This window comes from Balaenoptera acutorostrata, chromosome 12 (genome assembly GCF_949987535.1).
Source record: "Balaenoptera acutorostrata chromosome 12, mBalAcu1.1, whole genome shotgun sequence".
Lineage (NCBI taxonomy): Eukaryota > Metazoa > Chordata > Mammalia > Artiodactyla > Balaenopteridae > Balaenoptera > Balaenoptera acutorostrata.
In genome coordinates this window covers 64,737,761-64,757,902 of record NC_080075.1, presented here as the reverse complement: position 1 = coordinate 64,757,902, position 20,142 = coordinate 64,737,761, and the positions used below count along the sequence as shown (strand labels likewise).

Sequence of the window (20,142 nt, the reverse complement as noted above, 5' to 3'; positions counted from 1 at the left end):
TTTAAGAAATAGTGATAAAATATACATAATGTAAAACTTACCATCTTCACTATATTTAAGTGTACAGTTCAGTGGCATTAAGTACATTCCCATTGTTTGTGCAACCATCACCACCATCCACCTCCAGAACGTTTTTCTTTTTTTTTTTTCCACACACACACACACACACACACACTGTATTTTATTTTTACAAGAGATAAATAAACTGACACCAAGCATTGTAAATGGATGATCACAACAAAAGCAACAATGATTGCAATTACCAAACATGAAACACACTCATACTATGTCATGATATTGACATTCAGTCCAGTAATCGTCCACTGTAACAGCTCCTTTACTTTGCAGTGAAAATTGATTTGTATATTTTTTGCCTCTGAGTCCTTGTGGGATTTTTTTTTTATTCAAACAGAAAGTCACAAAAATTATAATCATCCTCATGAGTTCACTCAGTCCCATGTAATTAATTTTTTTTTCATCTTGATCTTTTGTTAGCACTTTTATGAGTTCATCAGTTTTCCATTAGAGTTCTGAAAATGCTTCTTCATTCAGTTCAGCACGATAGTCAGTTATCAGAAACCTGTACTTGTCAGAGTCTTTTCCATGAATTCCTTGAAGATGAAACCCTTTTATAGGAACATTTTTGCAGAAGCATCAGAGTACACCCAGAACTGTCTGTAAATGACAAAAGACTTAAAAATGACCACGGTTAAAGATTTGATGAAAGTTCATAATAATGCAATTGACAAGGGCCTAATGTGGCTATAAGTTTCTTAAAAGCTTAAACCAAGAAACTGAGCTGCGCACTGGGGCTCCAGAAGCTAGGGCTTTGCTTGATTTATTTTTCTTACCTGTAAAAATGGAAGTGCAGCAATAGGTTGGTGACATAATACAGGAGAAAGGAGAATAAGGTACATTTGATGGATTTCTGCTAGGGATAGAAACACACCAGATGCCATTTCGGGAAATTACATGGGAATTTGGCTCAATATCCATCTTGCTAAAGCTTTCCTATCATCTTAGTCTGTTCATCTCCTCAAATTTCAGAGCTTGGAGATCGAGTTCCTCCGTGGTGATTGTCATCCATCTTGTCTTCAGTCCCCAAAACAGCCATTAGGTATTTGTGGGCCTGTTTTGGTGTTTAAATGGACACTGTTTTCAAAGAACGGCCCTTAAAACTCCTCTTAAACTTAAAGATTTTTCCCTTGGTCAGTGACTGAGTCCCGTTTTCAGAGTCTCCACGTCACATAGGCATCTTCCCTCCGCCTTTCTTCACCTGATCCATGTGCTGGACATGGATTGTTCAACACAAGGGAGGGGACGGGACGGGCCGATGGAGAAGGCAGCTTCCACCTCTCGCTCTGGTGTCATGAGCAGGTCTCAGGAAAGATTTCCATGGGAGGCTTAGCTGTGTTTGAGGGTTCTCACCAGATTTCTGTCCCTGCCGTACTCTTTGTTAGTTAGTCTGTCATCAGGGCTGCCTGCACTTACGGGGAGAGTGCCCCATGCTGCCCCTGGGCCCGTGCTAAACTCTTTCTCTCCCATTTAGAAGAGAAGCCAGATTGCTCCAAGGCCCGCTGTGAAGTCCAGTTCTCTCCGCGTTGTCCTGAAGACTCCGTTCTGATCGAGGGTTACGCGCCCCCCGGGGAGTGCTGCCCCCTCCCCAGCCGCTGCGTGTGCGACCCCGCGGGCTGCCTGCGGAAAGTCTGCCAGCCAGGATACCTGAACATACTTGTGTCCAAAGCGTCAGGGAAGCCGGGAGAGTGCTGCGACCTCTATGAGTGCAAACCAGGTATGCACGGGCTTGGCCCCCGCAGCCTCGCTGCTTTGCGTCAGAGGGCGGCAGCAGCCAGCCGTCCCGCGTGCCCCGCCCCACCCTGACCGCTTGACAGTGGGGCGCTGCAAACCTGTTCCTCTTAATGGCAGCCTGGCTTCTGCCCTCCAGTCAGAGAACCAGATAATCCACTGGTACAGAAGTGCCTTCAGAGAGGGACCCTGTCTTTTTCTCTTTTCTCCTTCTTTTTTCTTCCTTCAAAGTATGCTTGATGGGGGCAGTAGGGTTAAAATTTACGGTACTGTGGTTGCCCGCTTCATTCCCCCAGAGGAGGTCATCATCCTCATTTGCAGATATATCTGTCACTTTAAAGTATTACATTTAAAAACAATCATCATACATAAAACAGAAAGTTATTTTTAGATAAATATAGGCATCAAAATGCCAGACATTTTATAATGAAATACTCAGCCCCAGTCTTCCTCCTTGCCAGCTCCCCACCATCCGTCCTTTAGCTTTATAGCATGTGCTAAGTCATCTTTGACTGTTTACTCAACTTCTCTGCCACATTTATTTTGTAGTCATGTCCCAGCTGTTTCTGGATCTATGGTATTTTTAACATCTTTGTTCTCGTGGCTGCATTTCTAATGTGGTCTGTGAATAGGTCTGGACTGCAGAGATTTCCTCTTCCAAAGTTTCTAACCATGGGTCAGATTTTTTTTAACTGCTAGGTAAATGCTCAAGCCAAGCAAGCCCTTGTTCGTCTCTTGAACTGTTTCATCAGAAATGCCTCGGGCTGATCGTCACCATCCACAGAACCACCACTGGTTTAACTCTGTCTTTCTCTGTGTCTGCATCTTAACTCTTCAGTGTCTTGTTCCCTTCTTTTCTTGAACAGAAGATTTGGGTCATATTACAGTTCTCTAACATTGATGGAAATGAAAATGCCAGTGCTAAGACAGGGTTTCCAGGAAGCAAGGAAACTACAGAAATTTGAAGAGCCAGTGTTTCATTTGGGGACTCAAAATGCAAGGAAACGTAACGGTGAATGGTGCCTCTGTTTGCCCCCCAGTTTTCAGCGTGGACTGCAGCACTGTGGAGTGTCCCTCCGTTCAGCAGGCCGTGTGCCCCCTGGACAGCTACGAAACTCAGGTCAGACTCACAGCGGATGGTTGCTGCACCCTGCCAACAAGGTCGGTCCGTCATTCGTTTTTTACGCTTTCTCCTCTGTCCTGTGTGTTAGCATCACGAAAGGCACAGTTTCAGGCATGCCGTTTGTTTTCCCCAAGGGTCAGAGAACCCTAATATCCTCCTGTTTCTATGGAGAAGTCACTGAACGGTTACTATGACTTGGTAGTTCCATGTATCGTTCCTGGGGCCAAAGTCAGCTGTCCTCAGGTTAAGTCCCTAATCCTTAGAGGTTCCTCAGGTCGGGGTGCCTGTGCACTTTTGCAGGCTGCAAACTAAACAGGCACGTGTGTCCCTCAGTCTGGAGCCGGGAAGGCAGCAAGGTATCGATCCATAGTAGGCATGTCATTTGATCCTGTGCAGTGAATCTTACAGGTGTTTAACCATTGTGTTCAATGGGGTGAAACACTGCATGCATCATAGAATTGCTCCCCAGGGATCCTTGATGTTTGCAATCACACATCTACCCAGACCTATAACTTGCTGAGGCAACAAGGAGTTTAAATTCCTATAATGCTTTCTGGAGGAACAAGCACATCTCTCTTTGGCTTGGTGGGGAAAAAGCTGCTGTCAGTTTAGTCTTAGTAGCAGGACATGCCCTTAACCCTGCAGGGCCAGACTTACTCCAGAACGCAAGGGTCCCCAGGCCCCATCCTTGACCATCTTCATAGCACCACCACAGAGCTGGTACTTTGTGTTTTGCTTTGGGAAAGACCGTGCTTGGAATCACGGGATTTACGTTCCCCTGCTGAGTGCCCTCCCCTCTTCCCTACCAGGTCCTCCCCTCCATCTTTCCCAGGTCACTAAGTCATGATTTTGACTAAGTCATCTCATTTCTTTCAACTTTTGCTTTACATTTAATATCCAGAGTTAACGTGGTACCTTCCTTAACCCCCCACATCTAAGCTCTGTCTCCCTCAGTCCCTGTGCCAGGCACTTAGCATCTGTGTTTGTTGCATGAGTAATTGTGATTAAACAAATGGGTTGCTAAGGTAGGAATGTGTATGGTCTGTAGTTAAGGAAAGTATCAGTCATTTGTCCATGATTGAAGTAGACATCCAGAGTTTGTTCTGATAACTACTTTTTTCTTCTTCCTTCTCTTAAAACATGTTAATTCTTTGACATTTACTAGCCATTGTTGTGTCAGAAACCATAGGATTCTCTCAGACATATTTTACAGGACTTGCCCTATCCTTTATAGTGCATCATAAAACAGGTGCAGAGATTTTTGTGAAGGTAACATACAGTGGCGTAGCACTTTCTTACGACACTACGTTGTGATAATTTATGTGAAGATGTTTGGAAGGGGTTGAAGTATTGTGCAAACATAAGGTATTACTAATCAGTAAAGGAGGAAAATGGAGTATTACTAACAGTGACAGAGGTCCCTTCAAGGTCTTCATGAAAAGGAAGGTGGCACATGATATTAGACCACCTAATTAATCAAAACTAAGCCAGTTGTCAATTAACAAGCCCTTTAGAGAGCAAAAGGGACATTTCTCAGTTCACTGTTACAAATGTAATGTAGCACCATTTGCATATAGGAGGCACAGTAGGCTATTTTTTTCACTCTAAGGGGTTGAAATGGATAGAAGCAACAGGAAGACATACTTAATTTCAATTTAAGGGAAAAAATATTTCTTACAACTAATGATGTACAGTCATGCACTGGGCTGCTTCCTGAGATAAACTGAGCTCCCGGGGGCCGGAGAGACTTCTTTCCGTCTGGATGACCACCTTCCAGGAATGCTTAGAAGAAATGTTACCTTGGAAAGGAGGTTCAAGTAGAAGCCTTCCGTTTTTATCCCCAAGCTTCCGTGAGTCTGGTAAACATAAACCTTAGGGTGATTATTACGTATTGACCTAATTTTGACTTTGGCATTCAGAACCAAAGGATATTCAGTTAAAGGTGGCTCTAATGAAGAAATTGGAAGCATGGAGAAGGAAGCCATCCAAAAATCCCAGGGTAAATTATTTGCAGGGAGGGATAAGTTCTCACAGCTCTTTGGTTTCCTGTATTTTAAATAGTCAGTGACCCTTCCTCCCCTGCTGCCCCTTCTCCACATGCATCCTGTGTTCCCACCTGAACTGGATCCCCCCCACCCCCCAAGCTGTCTCGGGCTCTGGGCCTTTGCATTTGCAGTGGGCTCTTCCCTGATTGCCTTCCCCTTCTACAAACTTCTCCTCTTTCAGGACTACATTTCCTTCTGTTTGCAGTGTTTTTCAGTCTTCGGCCCCTAAAGATGACCTAGGTGTCTCTCCTCTGCTCCCTTGTAATCTAATTCCCATGTATCTCTTTATCATAGCCCTTTTCATAATACATGGAAATCATTGATTTTTTTGGGTCAGTCTCTCCTACTCTGTGTGCTTCTCAAGGGAAGGGAGTATTTTATAGCCTCTAGTACATAGAACAGGACTTGATATAAAATGGTAACCTACATTTATGAATGAGTGAATGAATGAATGAATGAATGAACAGGCCCACTATTGACCATGATGACTTATATGTTGAAGAAGAGAAAAATTATCTTCCTGCCATTAGGTGGTAATACTACTCCTTGTCTCGCTATAAAACCCTTGCAGTTTCCCCCCAACCCCCCTCTTTATAGCCAATTCTCAGTATTGCAAAAATCCTCCACTCCAAGTAATGGGCTCACCTCTCAAAGCATGAGATGCCTTTGTCTCTCCATTCTACCTTTTCTAATAGTATTGTTCATCCTGCAGGACTCCCAGTTCAATTCTACTTTATCCACAAGGTCTTTGTTCTTCAGCCAACACCCGTCTCACTCCCTAGGTACTCCCAACATATCCTGTCCATGTTTCCAATTAATCATATACTTCCTTGCATTGTTATGTAACTGTTAACATGGGTAAAGTCTTGTCTCACCAGCTAAAAGACATTTCTACAGGTCAGTGATTGTGTCTTCTTTCTTTTCCTCTGTGTATGCATTAATTCCGAATGAATCAGTAATGCAGAATACACTCAGACTGTGACTTAACCTAGTTGAGCATATTAAATGGGTTCCCGCTTATTAAGGAGGATGACAGACAGGTCATACTTTGATAAGAGAATAAAAACCCAAACAATCACGTGAAAGTGGAAATAAAAAGAAGAGAGCCTAATATGTTGTAATAGTGGTAGTATTTTAAGAGAAGAAAACTACCTAACTTTATCCTTGTGTGTGATCCACGTCAAAGGTTTTCTCTTTGAGACCATGATTAGGTATAAAGAAGAGCATTTTAGAATATGCAAAACCCTGTTATGATGACTTGACCTTTACCAGCATATTGATAAAGAGCACTGTTAAGAAATTAGAGCCATTTGAGATCAAAACTGATTGTGTGGCGAATTCAGGGGGAAAAGCCCTTTACAGTCAGGACAGAGTAAGGTAAAATATTGGAAACTTTAGCAGTAGAGGTTTACCTTAGGTGGAAGTCACAGCCCCTTTTGTGTAGGACTTATTATACTTGCATAGACTAAAAAAGGAATTTGTGGACATTCTGCCCTCATCGTAAAGAATAAATCCCTCCCTCCTTCATTACCATCCAAATGGAATTGCCATTCTCAGTGAGACTGTGTCACCCATTAAGGCCCCTGACTGCCCTGTATGGGTGTAAGTACTTGCTCACTTTGTGAATTTTCTTTTGAGTTGCCTGTTCTCAGTTCACTTATTCATTCAGTTATTCATTCATTCATGGAACATGAGCTGAGCTCTTCCAAGTGATAGATACTCCCCTCCAGATGTCCTTTTGGTGCATGGATATCTCTTTCCACTTGCATGCCTGACAAGTACTGGTTCTCCCACCCACCTCTGCCCTTTCTAAGGATACATTAGTCCTTCTCCCCTTGCTGAGTCTCTGCTTTTTCTTAATGACCCATCCTTCATTGTCCCCTCTTTTGCTGTCTTTTCTCCTGAACTTCATCCTGTTTAGATATCATTCTTTGTGATATAATTATCATTTTTTTTTTCATTTACGTGCACAGGCCGTTAGGCTTCCTCCCTTTTAAATTTTTATTTATTTATTTACCTATGGCTGTGTTGGGTCCTCGTTGCTGTGCATGGGCTTTCTCCAGTTGCGGCAAGCGGGGGCCACTCTTCATCGTGGTGCGCGGGCCTCTCACTATCGCAGGCTCTCTTGTTGCGGAGCACAGGCCCCAGACGCGCAGGCTCAGCGGTTGTGACACACAGGCTCAGTTGCTCCGCGGCATGTGGGATCCTCCCAGACCAGGGCTCGAACCCGCGTGCCGTGCACTGGCAGGCAGACTCTCAACCACTGCACCACCAGGGAAGCCCTATCATTTTTAATTCTTCCTTCCCTCAGCTTGGTTTATGTGTCCAAGCACTCCGCTAATTCTTTTCATCCTCTTCTCTTCTGTTGGTGCTAGAGTATGTTGTGAGGTATACGGCAGCTCATCGTACCTTTCAGGAGATAGTGAAAAAGAATGAGATTTAGTGGCTCTGGGCCTTAAACTGGGCCTGAACCCTGCATGATGACAAAAAGGAAAAATGGGACTGTCCATGGGACTCATGACACCTCATGGTCTCTGCAAGACCCTTTGTACATGTGTGCATGCCATTGCCTCCATGCAAAAGGAAACTTACAAAGAGAAAGTTATGTCAGATGCTTTGATCAAATGATGTCTTTGCAGGGAAGGAGAAACAGGAAAGTGTTTAAGTAACATCTAGGTGGCAGTAACAGTGACAGCTTAAACTTGTAGTGTACCTTGCTGTTTACGAAGCATTTTTTACCTTTGCTGCCCTCATTTTGTCATCTTTCTGACTCCATGAGAAATTTATGGATATGAAAACAGAGGTTGAGAGAATAAGTGACTTGTGCAAGATCACAAATGTTTTTTGGTACAAGGGACAGAGCAGGTCCAAGTCTTCAGCCTAGGTTCTTTGATTCAAAGCCCTATACTTTCCAGTGCAGTTTTTTTTTTTTAATACCATGTTTTGTTGTTGTTTTTAAGTTCAGGAAATATATCAAAGAATATGAATTTATATCTCACCATTATGTTTGTTTATATCAGCATAGTACATATTAATGCAATATGCCCATGTTTCAGTTACACATTGCTGTGTAACAAGGCACCCCCAAAAGTAGTTGCTTAAAACAATGAAGATTTATTATTTCTCATGCCTCAGTGTTTTAACTGGGAGGTTCTTCTGTAGCCAGCTGGTGGGTCATCTGGGGCTAGGTGGTCTACGGTGGCATCATTCTCACATGTCTGGCTGGAAAGGCCTGTCACCCCCTGTGTGGTCCTTCATCCTGGCTCCTTTATGTGATGGCAGAAGCAAGGGAGGAAGTAGCAAAACCTTAAAAGAGACCAAGAACTTGGAAGTCACACAGCATGACCTCCACTGCATTCTGATAGTGTAAGCAATTCACAGGGAGAACCTTGGTTCAAAGAGTGGGGCAGTGGATTCCACCTCTTGATGGGCGAAGCTGCAAAGAATTTGTGACCATTTTTAATCCACCATAACATAATGTCATCAAAATAGGGGCCCCCTTAGGTTTCATTTTCTAATGGTCGAAAGTTGGTGGAGTGTTGCAGCTCTGCGACCTTCTTTCCAAAGACTGATGTCCTTCTGGCCGTGGGACTCAGGGCCCTCCTTTCTCTCAGCTGCTCTGTTTCTGCTTCTCCCTTCACTTGCCAGTCAGCAGTTCACCTGGGAGTAGATACATGGTTTAGGAGCCTCTGAGCACCACCTCGACTTTAAGCATCATTTAGCCAATCATTATTTTTAACTCCTCTCCTTATGGAATGTTGTGACTATCTAGTTGATCTTGGTTTTCTCTCATCACGCAACAGGGAGTGCCATTTTTGGACGCCATAAGATCTGCCTGGTAAAACCAGGTCAATTTTTAAAACAAACAGAAAAAAAAAAAAAACTTTCAAAGACGTACATAGTAATTCCCTCGGTAATGGTTGATTCTGGAATGGATAGTTGTCTGAGAGAAATAGACCCACCAGGTCTGGTTGGAGGGTAGATCCAGCCTGGGCTGTACCTCTGTGCATCCCATGTCCTCCTGTGTCGGCCAGCTTAGACTATTTATTAAGAAGAAAGCTCCCAGATCATGTTTTGTTTTGTTTTTTCTCTGCACTCCTCACCCTTTGCTATCCCCGATGTATGTGCTGCATTTTACAGAGTTTTCCCTTTGCCTCTGTAATTTTTCACCAGGCTTTTTAGATACAGGTTCACAGGGGAGAAATTAACTAGTTAAAAATCTAAGAAGTAATACCTTTACTGTATTCCCTTTTACTGTAAGTCAAATGAGTGTTTCAATACCCTTATGCCTTTTGCTTTGTTATGTAACTATTCTTATGTTTTTATTAAGAAGATGAATGAATATAATATGTTATTGACAGTCACCCATTCTAAATTTATTTTAATGAGATTTTTCCACAACTTTTTGTTCTGAAACATTCTGTTGTCAATTTCTGTCTCTAAATATCCATTCCTTAATAGTTATTTAGAAAAATCCAATCCAGTTATTTTGAGGTGGAAATAAATTAAGTCAGTGTTTATAATGTTGAAAAACTTAAAATAGGGTTTCTCCTGGGTTGTGTGCAGTGTATCAAGCCAGGTTCCCAAGCTCCCTCCTGGCTGCAGCCTCTCTCTGACTAAAGGGTCTGATTCTCTTCCAGAACCTATATCCAGAACATTTATATCTCTTGCTTTCGGAGACTATACTGAAAATCCTCTTTTATTTTTAAATCAAGATTTGGAAGCATTTTTAACTTTTTCTTCTTAGTCCAAAGTAATTAAAAATTTTAGATTATCTGTAGGCTAAAAGGTTGACTAATATGTGACTTTGGTTTTCTCTAAAACGTTTAATAGAATGTCTTGAGCACATTAGATTCTGAGTACAGTTCCAGTGAAAATGTAGCTGAACCTGAATCCCAGCGCTGCCCCACCCACAGGACGCAGGTTGTATGGCTCTCCCGTTTCAGGAAGGGTCCTGCCCGCTGAGTGGCAGAGCCAGGCTTTGTGAGCACAAATCACAAGCTAGCACCGTACTGCTGTGGTCCTGAGCTCACTCCCCATAGCCCCTCTCCGGCCCCACCGCTCAGGGGACCTAACATTCCATGTCATACACTTTCTTTTACAGTGTAGTCTGTGGGCAAATGTGTACATGTGAGTAGACCGTTCAGCAGCTAAAGAATACTCCTTCACACGTCACCTGGTGCTGTGCAGAAAGAGCCTGTGCCTGGATGCTGAGTTCTAGAATCCAGGTCCACTTCTGCATGAATCTGGACAAGCCTCTCACATCATCTGAGTCTGTTTTCTTACCTGAGAGAGAAGGAGGGGAGGAGGGATTTGATGATCTCAAAAGTAACTTCTACTTAAATTTAAATTTTTTGACTTTTCCCAAACCCTATGGGGGGGGGGGAAATAACCCCAATCTGCTGGTGATAGGAGACTCCTGAGAAAGAAATGAGAAGGAAAATTTTAGAAAATCCCAGAACTCAGAAGATAATGGGAGAAATATATGGTTTTCATCATGATAGGAAGGGGTAAAGTCCAAAGGAAGTCATAAAAGAATTACGGTTACTTTTTCTTTTTTTCCATTTTCTTTTTAAAAGAATAGGAAAGGCAAAATGAAATAATAATAATAATTTTTTCTTAGACTAATAATTTAAACCAGGATACTCAGAACTGGTTGAATTGTGAAAGCTGAGTTGGTAATCCAACAAAATAGATTGGCTGTTGGTTAATGGCTAGTTGAATACTGCTAGTTAGTTGTGTTTTTTTTTTAAATATCTGTAAATAGATAGCCCCTTATATAGCAGGAGCAGAGACTGTGTGGCCAAAGGCTGAATCCATAAGATAAGGACTTACTGTGTTAAAGTGCTTTCTCATAGAATGTGGATATCTCTGCCTGTCCGCCTGCCTTTCTGGGTACATCGTGGGGAGCGTGCTGGGTGTGGCATCCTCGAACCCCTGCACGCTCACCACCATGAACTCCCATCAGCCTGTGCATGGCTGCCGGCTAGCTCCCACACCAGTATTTGTACCTGTCTCTCCCCAGCTGTTGCTACCCCACTTTCCTTAAGATAAAGTCTGTCTTGTCTCTCTTCCCTGTCACTCCTCTTTATCCAGCGTCTCCATATTTTTATTGCATTTTTCTTTATTTCACACTAACTTGTGTATACACACAGAGGGCATTATATTTGTGGAAGAGGTTTAGATTCTCTGTTCCTAACTTTATGATTACACCATTTCTTTCTCTGTCTCTTAAAATAAAAAATGGTCTACTGAGTTAAGTTCCCTTTTCTTTGTTTGAGCCTCAGTTTTATTTCTGTCTTGTAAGACACTGACCTTAGAAGACAGTTTCTCACTCATACCGTGTCATATCATAACAGCTCCAAACACTGTAATTCCAGGAAAGGAAACAAGAAAAAAGGAAGGATGCCCAACCCTACTGTATCAGAAAGATACATCAGATATACAGCCCATGACCAGAACGAAGGTCATGAATTTTTTTTCCTTTACCACAACATCTAGATAGTCATACTCTGCTGCTTCAGGTTGAAAATCTAGGATGCTTAGTTCCCATTCCTCCATCCTGATTTCTCTGTGCTCTCAAGAAAATTTGTCTTGTTGGTACTGTATTGTATTACAATAATAGAGTCTTAGCAGATTGCTGCACGCTGTTTCTTGTGACTGGATGTAGATATTTAGAAAAGAAGCTTTCCGGGGTTTCAGAATTTATAGCCTGAAATTGACTCATCCCAGCTGAAGCCAACAGAATGGAATCTTTGGCAGGTTGTCTTTTCCTTTCAGAAGCGCTTGAGTTACATCAAACTTAATCTAACCACAAAGCTACAGTGAGTGAAAACAAGGTGCAGATTTGGAAATGCTCAGTTAAATGGCCAAGACTCATTGAGAACCTCATGGAAGACAGAGAACACTGGGCTTGGTGGTAATGAATAAGATAGGGACAAGGCTTGAAGGAACTCAGTACCTAACAAATATCACCTCTGCCAGTCTCAGAAAAGTCTCAGACCTTTGGAAGGTAATAAGGGAACACACACACACATACACACACACACACACACACACACACACACAATCACTGATGATCATTTTTCATATCCCTCCATATTTGCCTGTAGTTTCAAAGCTTGGAATCTACAGGTATGATCTTACAGAGAAGTCCCATTGTATCCCTCTGCTCCATTAACATCTCTCCACTTTTGAGTAATAGTCTTGGAGGGACAGTGTCAAGACTTTGCTGCTACACTTACACTTGGGTGATTCAGCTTTCCAGAGCTCCCCAGTCAAGTCTTGACTCCAGAGCCTCAGCCTATCATTCTGCTGGTTGACGCCTTTAGGAGGGTGTTGAGGGCCTGGAGGGTGGGCGGGAGGATTACACAAGGGTCAGGAACACGGAGGACGAGACAGTCATCACAGGGCACATCAGCCCAACCAGACACGGATGTCAAAGCCAGAAACTTCCTGCAGGTGGCTCAGAAAAGGCAGGTTCCTTCTCAAAGCTCAGGGACCCCCCCCCCTTAGTTCTTTGAGACGGTGTTAAGTTCTTTAGATCATCAAATAACAGTTATTGTAGATCCCTATGCTCTTAACAGTGTGCTAGGTAATTAAGTTGCATGTACCATGCTTATGGAAACTAACCAGTGGAAATTATCCCTGAATATTCATTTTCAAAAGGACTTTATCAAATTAAGAATCTTGTAATTAATTATCATGTCCATCTGTTCCCAAGACCTTGTCTTGAAGAAGATGGCACTTAATAACAGTTTTGGGGTTTTTTTGGTAAGATTAATCTTTTAGTAGACAAGTATCTCTAATTCAGTTCACTTTTTGGTTGCTCCCTTTAATTTGAATAATTTATCCAGCTGCTTTTGGGGAATAAATAAAATTAAGTTATCCAATATGTAAAATATGGATTAGCATAGCACAGATTTAAAACATTCCTGACTCTTGACATGCTATCATGGTAGCATTCTCTCTGTTTCTAAACACATGCAGAAAAATTTGGAAATATATTTGAAGCCCTTCTTTCTCAACTAAGAAAAGAACGTCTATTCTGTTGCCCTCTGTCACAGTAATTTTTGGCCCAAAAGAGCAAGTCAACTCATGACGAAAAAAGCCAGAGTCTATATTAAACTCTGATGTTTTTAAAACAAAATAATTGTAGGAATTCCATGTTATTATTGGACTTATCCCCAGAATGAAGAAAACATGCTTTCCTAGAAATAAAGCCCTTGCCCATTGGAGATGAACTATCTCCCTAGTAGAGAGTTTAATTTGTCAATAATTCACTTCAGATGTGTAAGCCCTGCACTTCCTATACTAGTGCCTTATGTCTTTTGCGTTTCACCATGCATTTGACCAGTGTCTCATCTTAGTTTATATTTGTTTCAGTCCTGAAACAAAGCTCAGGGCTCTCACTCAGAGGCTTTCAGTTTGATCTGAGTGAGCCTGGCCATCACCAGATGATGAAGACATGGCCTTCTGACTCTCGCTCAAAGAGAGTAACTCAGCTGAATTCCATAAGACTTTCAATTAAGTTGGAAAGTGGAATCCACAGCCCGGATAATATTGAACCTCAGAGGGCTTTCCCCACCCACCCTCCTTTGAAATCATCACCATCATGACACAGCTGAACGGAAGAACAGCTCCAGACAGTTCTGCAAAAATGTTGTGAAGCTGTTTACGTAACTAATAAGCAAATCTAACATATTAAAATCCTACCTCTTCTGGAAATGCCAGAAGCAACCCCAAATTTGGTGGACTATATTTTACTCTTCATTTGCACCTTTACATAGGATGTAAGTGATAAGACTCACCACTGTGTAGACACAGAGTGCAGAGGGTTCAGGGTTATATTTGCCCAGCAGATGTTTAACTGCTTGACTGCAACCCTGAAGGTGGAGACAGCTGGCTTCTCTTGGACTTGATGCCCAGTTAATCTGTTGTGAATGTATCATGCAGACAAGTGCATTTTAAAAGATCCTTTCGTGATTTTTGCCTTTGTTTGTATGTCATGACTCTTATGATAAGATGATGGAGTACTTTGATCTTCATAACTAGATCATGGATTCTTGAAGACTCTTATGACACTTCCTAAGACATTAAATTGTGTACTTTTTTGAGGACAGGCATGCACCTTGTAAGTCTCAATCTCATCATTGCCTCCCACAGTATATGCTTCTGGTTAAATTTATAGATAGTTAAGCTGTGGCAAGTCCTAGCATCTGAATCCCATAGTGTTTTTAGTCTGTGTGGAGAAGAAATATTCGAGTGTTTATCATGTGCTGGATGTTATGCTAACCTTGTAGGAATAAGACGTAGACACTGATGTCAAGGAGCTTACCATCTAAAGGAAAGGCATATACATGCCACGTCGTCTTTATGCATTCATCTGTCAGTGGACACTTAGGTTGCTTCCATGTCCTGGCTACTGTAAATAGAGCTGCAGTGAACATTGTGCTACATGACTCTTTTTGAATTATGGTTTTCTCAGGGTATATGCCCAGTAGTGGGATTGCTGGGTCGTATGGTAGTTCTATTTTTAGTTTTTTAAGGAACCTCCATACTGTTCTTCATAGTGGCTGTATCAATTTACATTCCCACCAACAGTGCAAGAGGGTTCCCTTTTCTCCACACCCTCTCCACCATTTATTGTTTGTAGATTTTTTGATGATGGCCATTCTGACCAGTGTGAGGTGATACCTCATAGTAGTTTTGATTTGTATTTCTCTAATGATTAGTGATGTTGAGCATTCTTTCAGGTGTTTGTTGGCAATCTGTATATCTTCTTTGGAGAAAGAAGATGTGGCACATATATACAATGGAATATTACTCAGCCATTAAAAAAACGAAATTGTGTTATTTGTAGTGAGGTGGATGGACCTAGAGTCTGCCATACAGAGTGAAGTAAGTCAGAAAGAAAAACAAATACCGTATGCTAACACATATATATGGAATCTTAAAAAAAAAAAAAAAGTGGTTCTGAAGAACCTAGGGGCAGGACAGGAATAAAGACGCAGACATAGAGAATGGACTTGAGGACACGGGGAGGGGGAAGGGTAAGCTGGGACGAAGTGAGAGAGTGGCATGGACTTATATATACTACCAAATGTAAAATAGATAGCTAGTGGGAAGCAGCTGCATAGCACAGAGAGATCAGCTCGGTGCTTTGTGACCACTTAGAAGGGTGGGATAGGGAGGGTGGGAGGGAGACACAAGAGGGAGGAGATATGGGGATATACGTATATGTATAGCTGATTCACTTTGTTATAAAGCAGAAACTAACACACCATTGTAAAGCAATTATACTCCAATAAAGATGTTAAAATAAATAAAGGAAAGGCAAACATGTAGAAAACAATGCAATTTAGAGGGCTATGTGCTTTAGAAATAGAAGTGTGCAAAGAACAGTAAGCTCACAGAGCAAAGAGATCCTATTTGGAAAACTGTTGGATTTGACTTCTGAGCTCAGTCTTTAAGAATGAGTCAGAGTTCACTAGATGGAGAAAGAGGAAAGGGCATTCTAGGCTATTGTGGTCATTGATTTTTAAACTTTTAATGTGTCTTACAACTTAAAACATTACCACTAGAAAAGGGAACCCTCTTGCACCATTGGTGGGAATGTAAATTGATATAGCCACTATGGAGAACAGTATGGAGTTTCCTTAAAAAACTAAAAGTAGAACTACCATACAACCCAGCAATCCCACTACTGGGCATATACCCTGAGAAAACCATACTTCAGAAAGAGTCATGTACCACAGTGTTCATTGCAGCACTATTTACAATAGCCAGGACATGGAAGCAACCTAAGTGTCCACTGACAGATGAATGCATAAAGAAGATGTGACACATATATCCAATGGAATATTACTCAGCCATAAAAAGAAACAAAATTGAGTTATTTGTAGTGAGGTGGATGGACCTAGAGTCTGTCATACAAGTGAAGTAAGTCGGAAAGAGAAAAACAAATACCGTATGCTAACACATATATATGGAATCTAAAAAAAAAAAAAAAAGGCTCTGAAGAACATAGGGGCAGGACAGGAATAAAGACACAGACGTAGAGAATGGACTCGAGGACACGGGGAGGGGGAAGGGTAAGCTGGGACAAAGTGAGAGAGTGGCATGGACATATATACACTACCAAATATAAAATAGATAGCTAGTAGGAAGCAGCTGCATAGCACAGGGAGATCAGCTCGGTGCTTTGTGACCACCTAGAGGGGTGGGATAGGGAGGACGGGAGGGAGATGGAAGAGGGAGGGGATATGGGGAGATATGTATACGTATAGCTGACTCACTTTGTTATACAGCAGAAACTAACACGCCATTGTAAAGCAATTATACTCCAATAAAGATGTTTAAAAAAGAAAAAAGTCAACTACACTTCAGTACAAAAAAGAAAAAGAAAAAATAAAAAACATTACGACTAATCCTGCCTATCTTTATGATTCAAGAAAAATGGAATTCATGACAGCGTTGGTTTTTTTTCTTAGATAATCATCTCTTTGCAAGACTCCATCACTTGTTCAAGATATTTATTACTTTCTTATTGCTTTCAATTAAAGATACTTCTTAGTATGGTATGCAAGGCCCCTTGTTACCCAGCTCTGGCCTATCTCACTAGCCATGCCTCCTGCAAGTTCCCCACAGTATCCTCCAGTCCCAATCCCAGCACAGAATATGCTTCTGGTGGCTGAACCATTTGCTCCAACCTAAAACACTCTATTCTTTCTTTCCCTGTATATGTGAGTAGGTTCTTTCCTCCTCCTGGAATGTCTTTCCCTCCATCTCCACTTCCCCTTGTTTGCTGGACACTTCCCATCTGTGCCCACTCACACTCCCCTACTCACACATATACACACAGCATCAGCTCTTTGTGCCTCTAGTTGGAAGAATGATCCTTAGGGATGAATGGAAGTCTTTGGACACGTGAGGGACTCCAGTGTTGAAGAGGTGGAATAGCTACTGCTGAGTGTATACCCTTTTTTTTTTTTTCTCTCCACCAGTCATCAACAGCTTGCGTATTTGCAGTTGGCAGCCTTTGGGCTGAATTTGACCCCAAGACATGTTTTCTTTGATTTGCCTTTTTTTTTTTTTTGCCATCTTTATTTTTATTTTTATTTTTTTTAAATTTTTATTTATTATTTATTTATTATGTTTATTTTTGGCTGTGTTGGGTCTTCGTTTTTGTGTGAGGGCTTTCTCCAGTTGCGGCGAGTGGAGGCCACTCTTCATCGCGGTGCGCGGGCCTGTCACTATCGCGGCCTCTCTTGTTGCGGAGCAGAGGCTCCATACGCTCAGGCTCAGTAGTTGTGGCTCACGGGCCCAGTTGCTCCGCGGCATGTGGGATCTTCCCAGACCAGGGCTCGAACCTGTGTCCCCTGCATTGGCAGGCAGATTCTCAACCACTGCGCCACCAGGGAAGCCCGCCATCTTTAAATTAGTCATCAGCATTTAAAAACTGGGATGCTTGACGTAAAACTCTGGCTTCTCTTGAGCAGTTGAAAGGTATAGCAACACTCTACGTTTCTGCACGGAGTGAGTAGTGAAGCCCCTTCAGAGGACACAGACCCTCTAGAGTTGTCTGCAACATCCCACTTCCCTTTGAATGAATACAGGTTTGCCAGCTCTGGGTGTAACTGACTTGGGGTTGGTGTGTAGAGAGAAGATATGGATGGAGGTTAAAGGGGCAGGAAATTTAGAAGTATCATGAAGGTGGTGACTCAGGTAAAACGCCATGGGTTTGGGCTGTATTGTTAAGGAGGTACCATCAGGATGAGGCCCACGCTAAGAAGAAAAGGGAGAGATTTGGGAGTAGATGGCACTGGGAGGTTGAAGAGTTGGTGTGGTGGGAGCTTGGGCCTGAGAGACCTGGAAGGAAGGATGAACTGTTGTGCTCAGCGACTAGGATATCTGACTTGAAATTTGAGATTGCTGTGGCTAGTAAAGAAAGTGGCTGAAGTGGAGGGGCAGCAAGGGTCACTGGATTCCAAAAGATCAAGCGAGGTCAGGATGTTGAAACTGCTTCCTCCACATAGACCCGGAAGCTTCCAGATAATAATGATATATATAAAATAGCTAACAGGTGTTGAGGACTTCTGTGTTCCAGGCACTATCCTGGTTACTTTTCACATATCAGTTTATTTAATCCACATAGCAGTCCTGTGAGATATGGGTACTTTAATCACCCTCGTCCTACATGCGGTACAAGTGAGGCTTAGAGGGGTGATGTGATGCCCAAGGTCATACAGCTCCTAAGTGGCCAGAACTCAAACCTAAGACCGCCGGATGTCAGAGTACATTCTCTGAACCTCCACCCCCGTAGGAAATGGGCAGGAGACAAAGCCACAGAGAGGGAGGGCCTGCATGAGGGAGGAAAGCAACAGCTTTCCTTGGGCTAGCCCACGGTGGTCAGCTTGGGGACGGTCAGCCTCCCTTCCACCCCAGGTGAAGAGTGAGTGTGGGGAAATTCATGGTCTCACAGTAAGGAAGTAGTGTTTTCAGGCGAGCCAGGTTAGGACAGATTTGATGGTGTACTCTGTGATGGTGATCAGATGCTGAGAGAGGAAAGGGTGGGGAAGGCAGAGCAGTGGGCGTGGGAGGATGAGTCCTTGGGAAGCAGAGCGATTCTCTGTGGGGATGTGCATTCCCTTGAGGACGGGAGACCAGAGGACCTTGCACTTTGCACTGATGACAAGGATGAGAGGTCTGGGAGTCGACAGCCCACAGGGAGCCCGTGGACGTGTGCTCAGAGTCAGCTCTTTCAGCACCAGCTCAGGCTGCAGAAGGAGCGTTAGCCGCCCAGCCCAGGCCGTGGAGGATTTGTCCAGATTCTCAAATAGGAGGTTCAGTCCTGATGTCGTTAGTGTTTGTGCGTCACGTGCTCCGGGGAGGAGACAGAATAGTCCCCATCCGATTGTGTTCTGGTGTGTGATTATGTATATCTGACACCTCCCTAAACCAGACTTCCTAAACGGAGGGTCAGGACCCCGTGTATCCCCAGCCCTACCCAGCTGAGTGCCTACCACACGCACACACTCGGCCGATAGTTACGGGATCACTGCATGTTCACCAACAAGCTGATTCCATGTTCCAAAGCATCCATTTCTAATACGGTCGGCGAATCCAGCCCTGAAATGGAAACACCTGGTGTTTCTGTTACAAGGTCCTGTCCCCACCAGACCCACTCCTTCTCCTTCTCAGAGTGCCACGTGCCGGTTTCCCCTCCTTCCTGCTTTTCCCGCCTGGGTCTCCATGCACCTCTCCTGTCCCCCTCTGCGGCCGTCCTGCCCACCGTGGGAGCACACGCCAGTGTCTTTCCCCCGGGCCTGGGGAGGTGAAGGCAGAGAGCCTACCTGTCCTGGGACGTGGTTGTTATCAGCTTGTTGGGCTGAACTGAGAGCAGTTAGGATGCCTGCCAGATCCCAGCTCTCACGGTTCTACAGGGGCACGGGCCCTGGGGGTGCTTCCCAGCTGTGTGTCTGTGCCTCTGGCTCCCTTGCAGGAGGGAGTCTCTTGGGAACTGCCCCAACTCTCCTCTTCTTTAAGCAGTCACGTGGAGGCGGTACCTGAGGTGAAGTGCCCTTGCTTTCTCCTGACCTCACCTGCTTACTGTGGGGCTTGACTCTGAAAGATAATTTATAGATCTTCCAGGAACCATGTGGGCCCACTGCCTCTATTTTCTTACAGTTTATACCACTTTTCTCTCAAACTTAGCACCTAAGGATAAGTTTCCTGAGCCACAGGCCAGCCTTGAGGATCCAGCCATAATCATCTGCTCCTTGAGAAAGCTGGGAAGAGGGCAGCTAAAATGACTACGTCATTAAGGGCTTGCAGTGGACCTTATCATTATTGCCAATACTGCGTAGTAAGAAATGCAGAGGAATATCTTACCTACTTGCCCTCAATTGATACCGTCCCTGTACTGGAGCATATCCTTCAGTTGCTCCCCGCAGAAAAAAGCAAAACATGACAACAGCAACCAAAAATGCAGAGTGAGTTTGCTGTTGTCTCTGAAGGGAAAGTGGTGAAGAACATGGGGTTTCTGGTTTTACAGGTGAAAAGAGGAGCAGGGAGGCTTCTGGAAGGAGGCACATGTGATCCTTAGAGCTGGGTCGTGTGCTTGCTGCTGCAACTAAGGCACGTGCCTAACCCCCTGGGTGGTGGAAA

The 20,142-nt window shown here is 43.4% G+C and overlaps 1 protein-coding gene across 2 annotated transcripts in view; it reads left to right on the top strand.

Annotated features, from left to right (window-relative positions):
• The window catches only part of CRIM1 (cysteine rich transmembrane BMP regulator 1), a 207,022-nt gene that overhangs the window by 95,469 nt on the left and 91,411 nt on the right, over positions 1-20,142 (top strand). For both annotated transcript variants that reach the window (XM_057558112.1, XM_057558111.1), the window contains exons 3-4: positions 1,550-1,792; positions 2,847-2,967. In XM_057558112.1, coding sequence (XP_057414095.1) covers positions 1,550-1,792; positions 2,847-2,967 — 364 coding nt within the window. The remainder of the gene's footprint in view (positions 1-1,549; positions 1,793-2,846; positions 2,968-20,142) is intronic.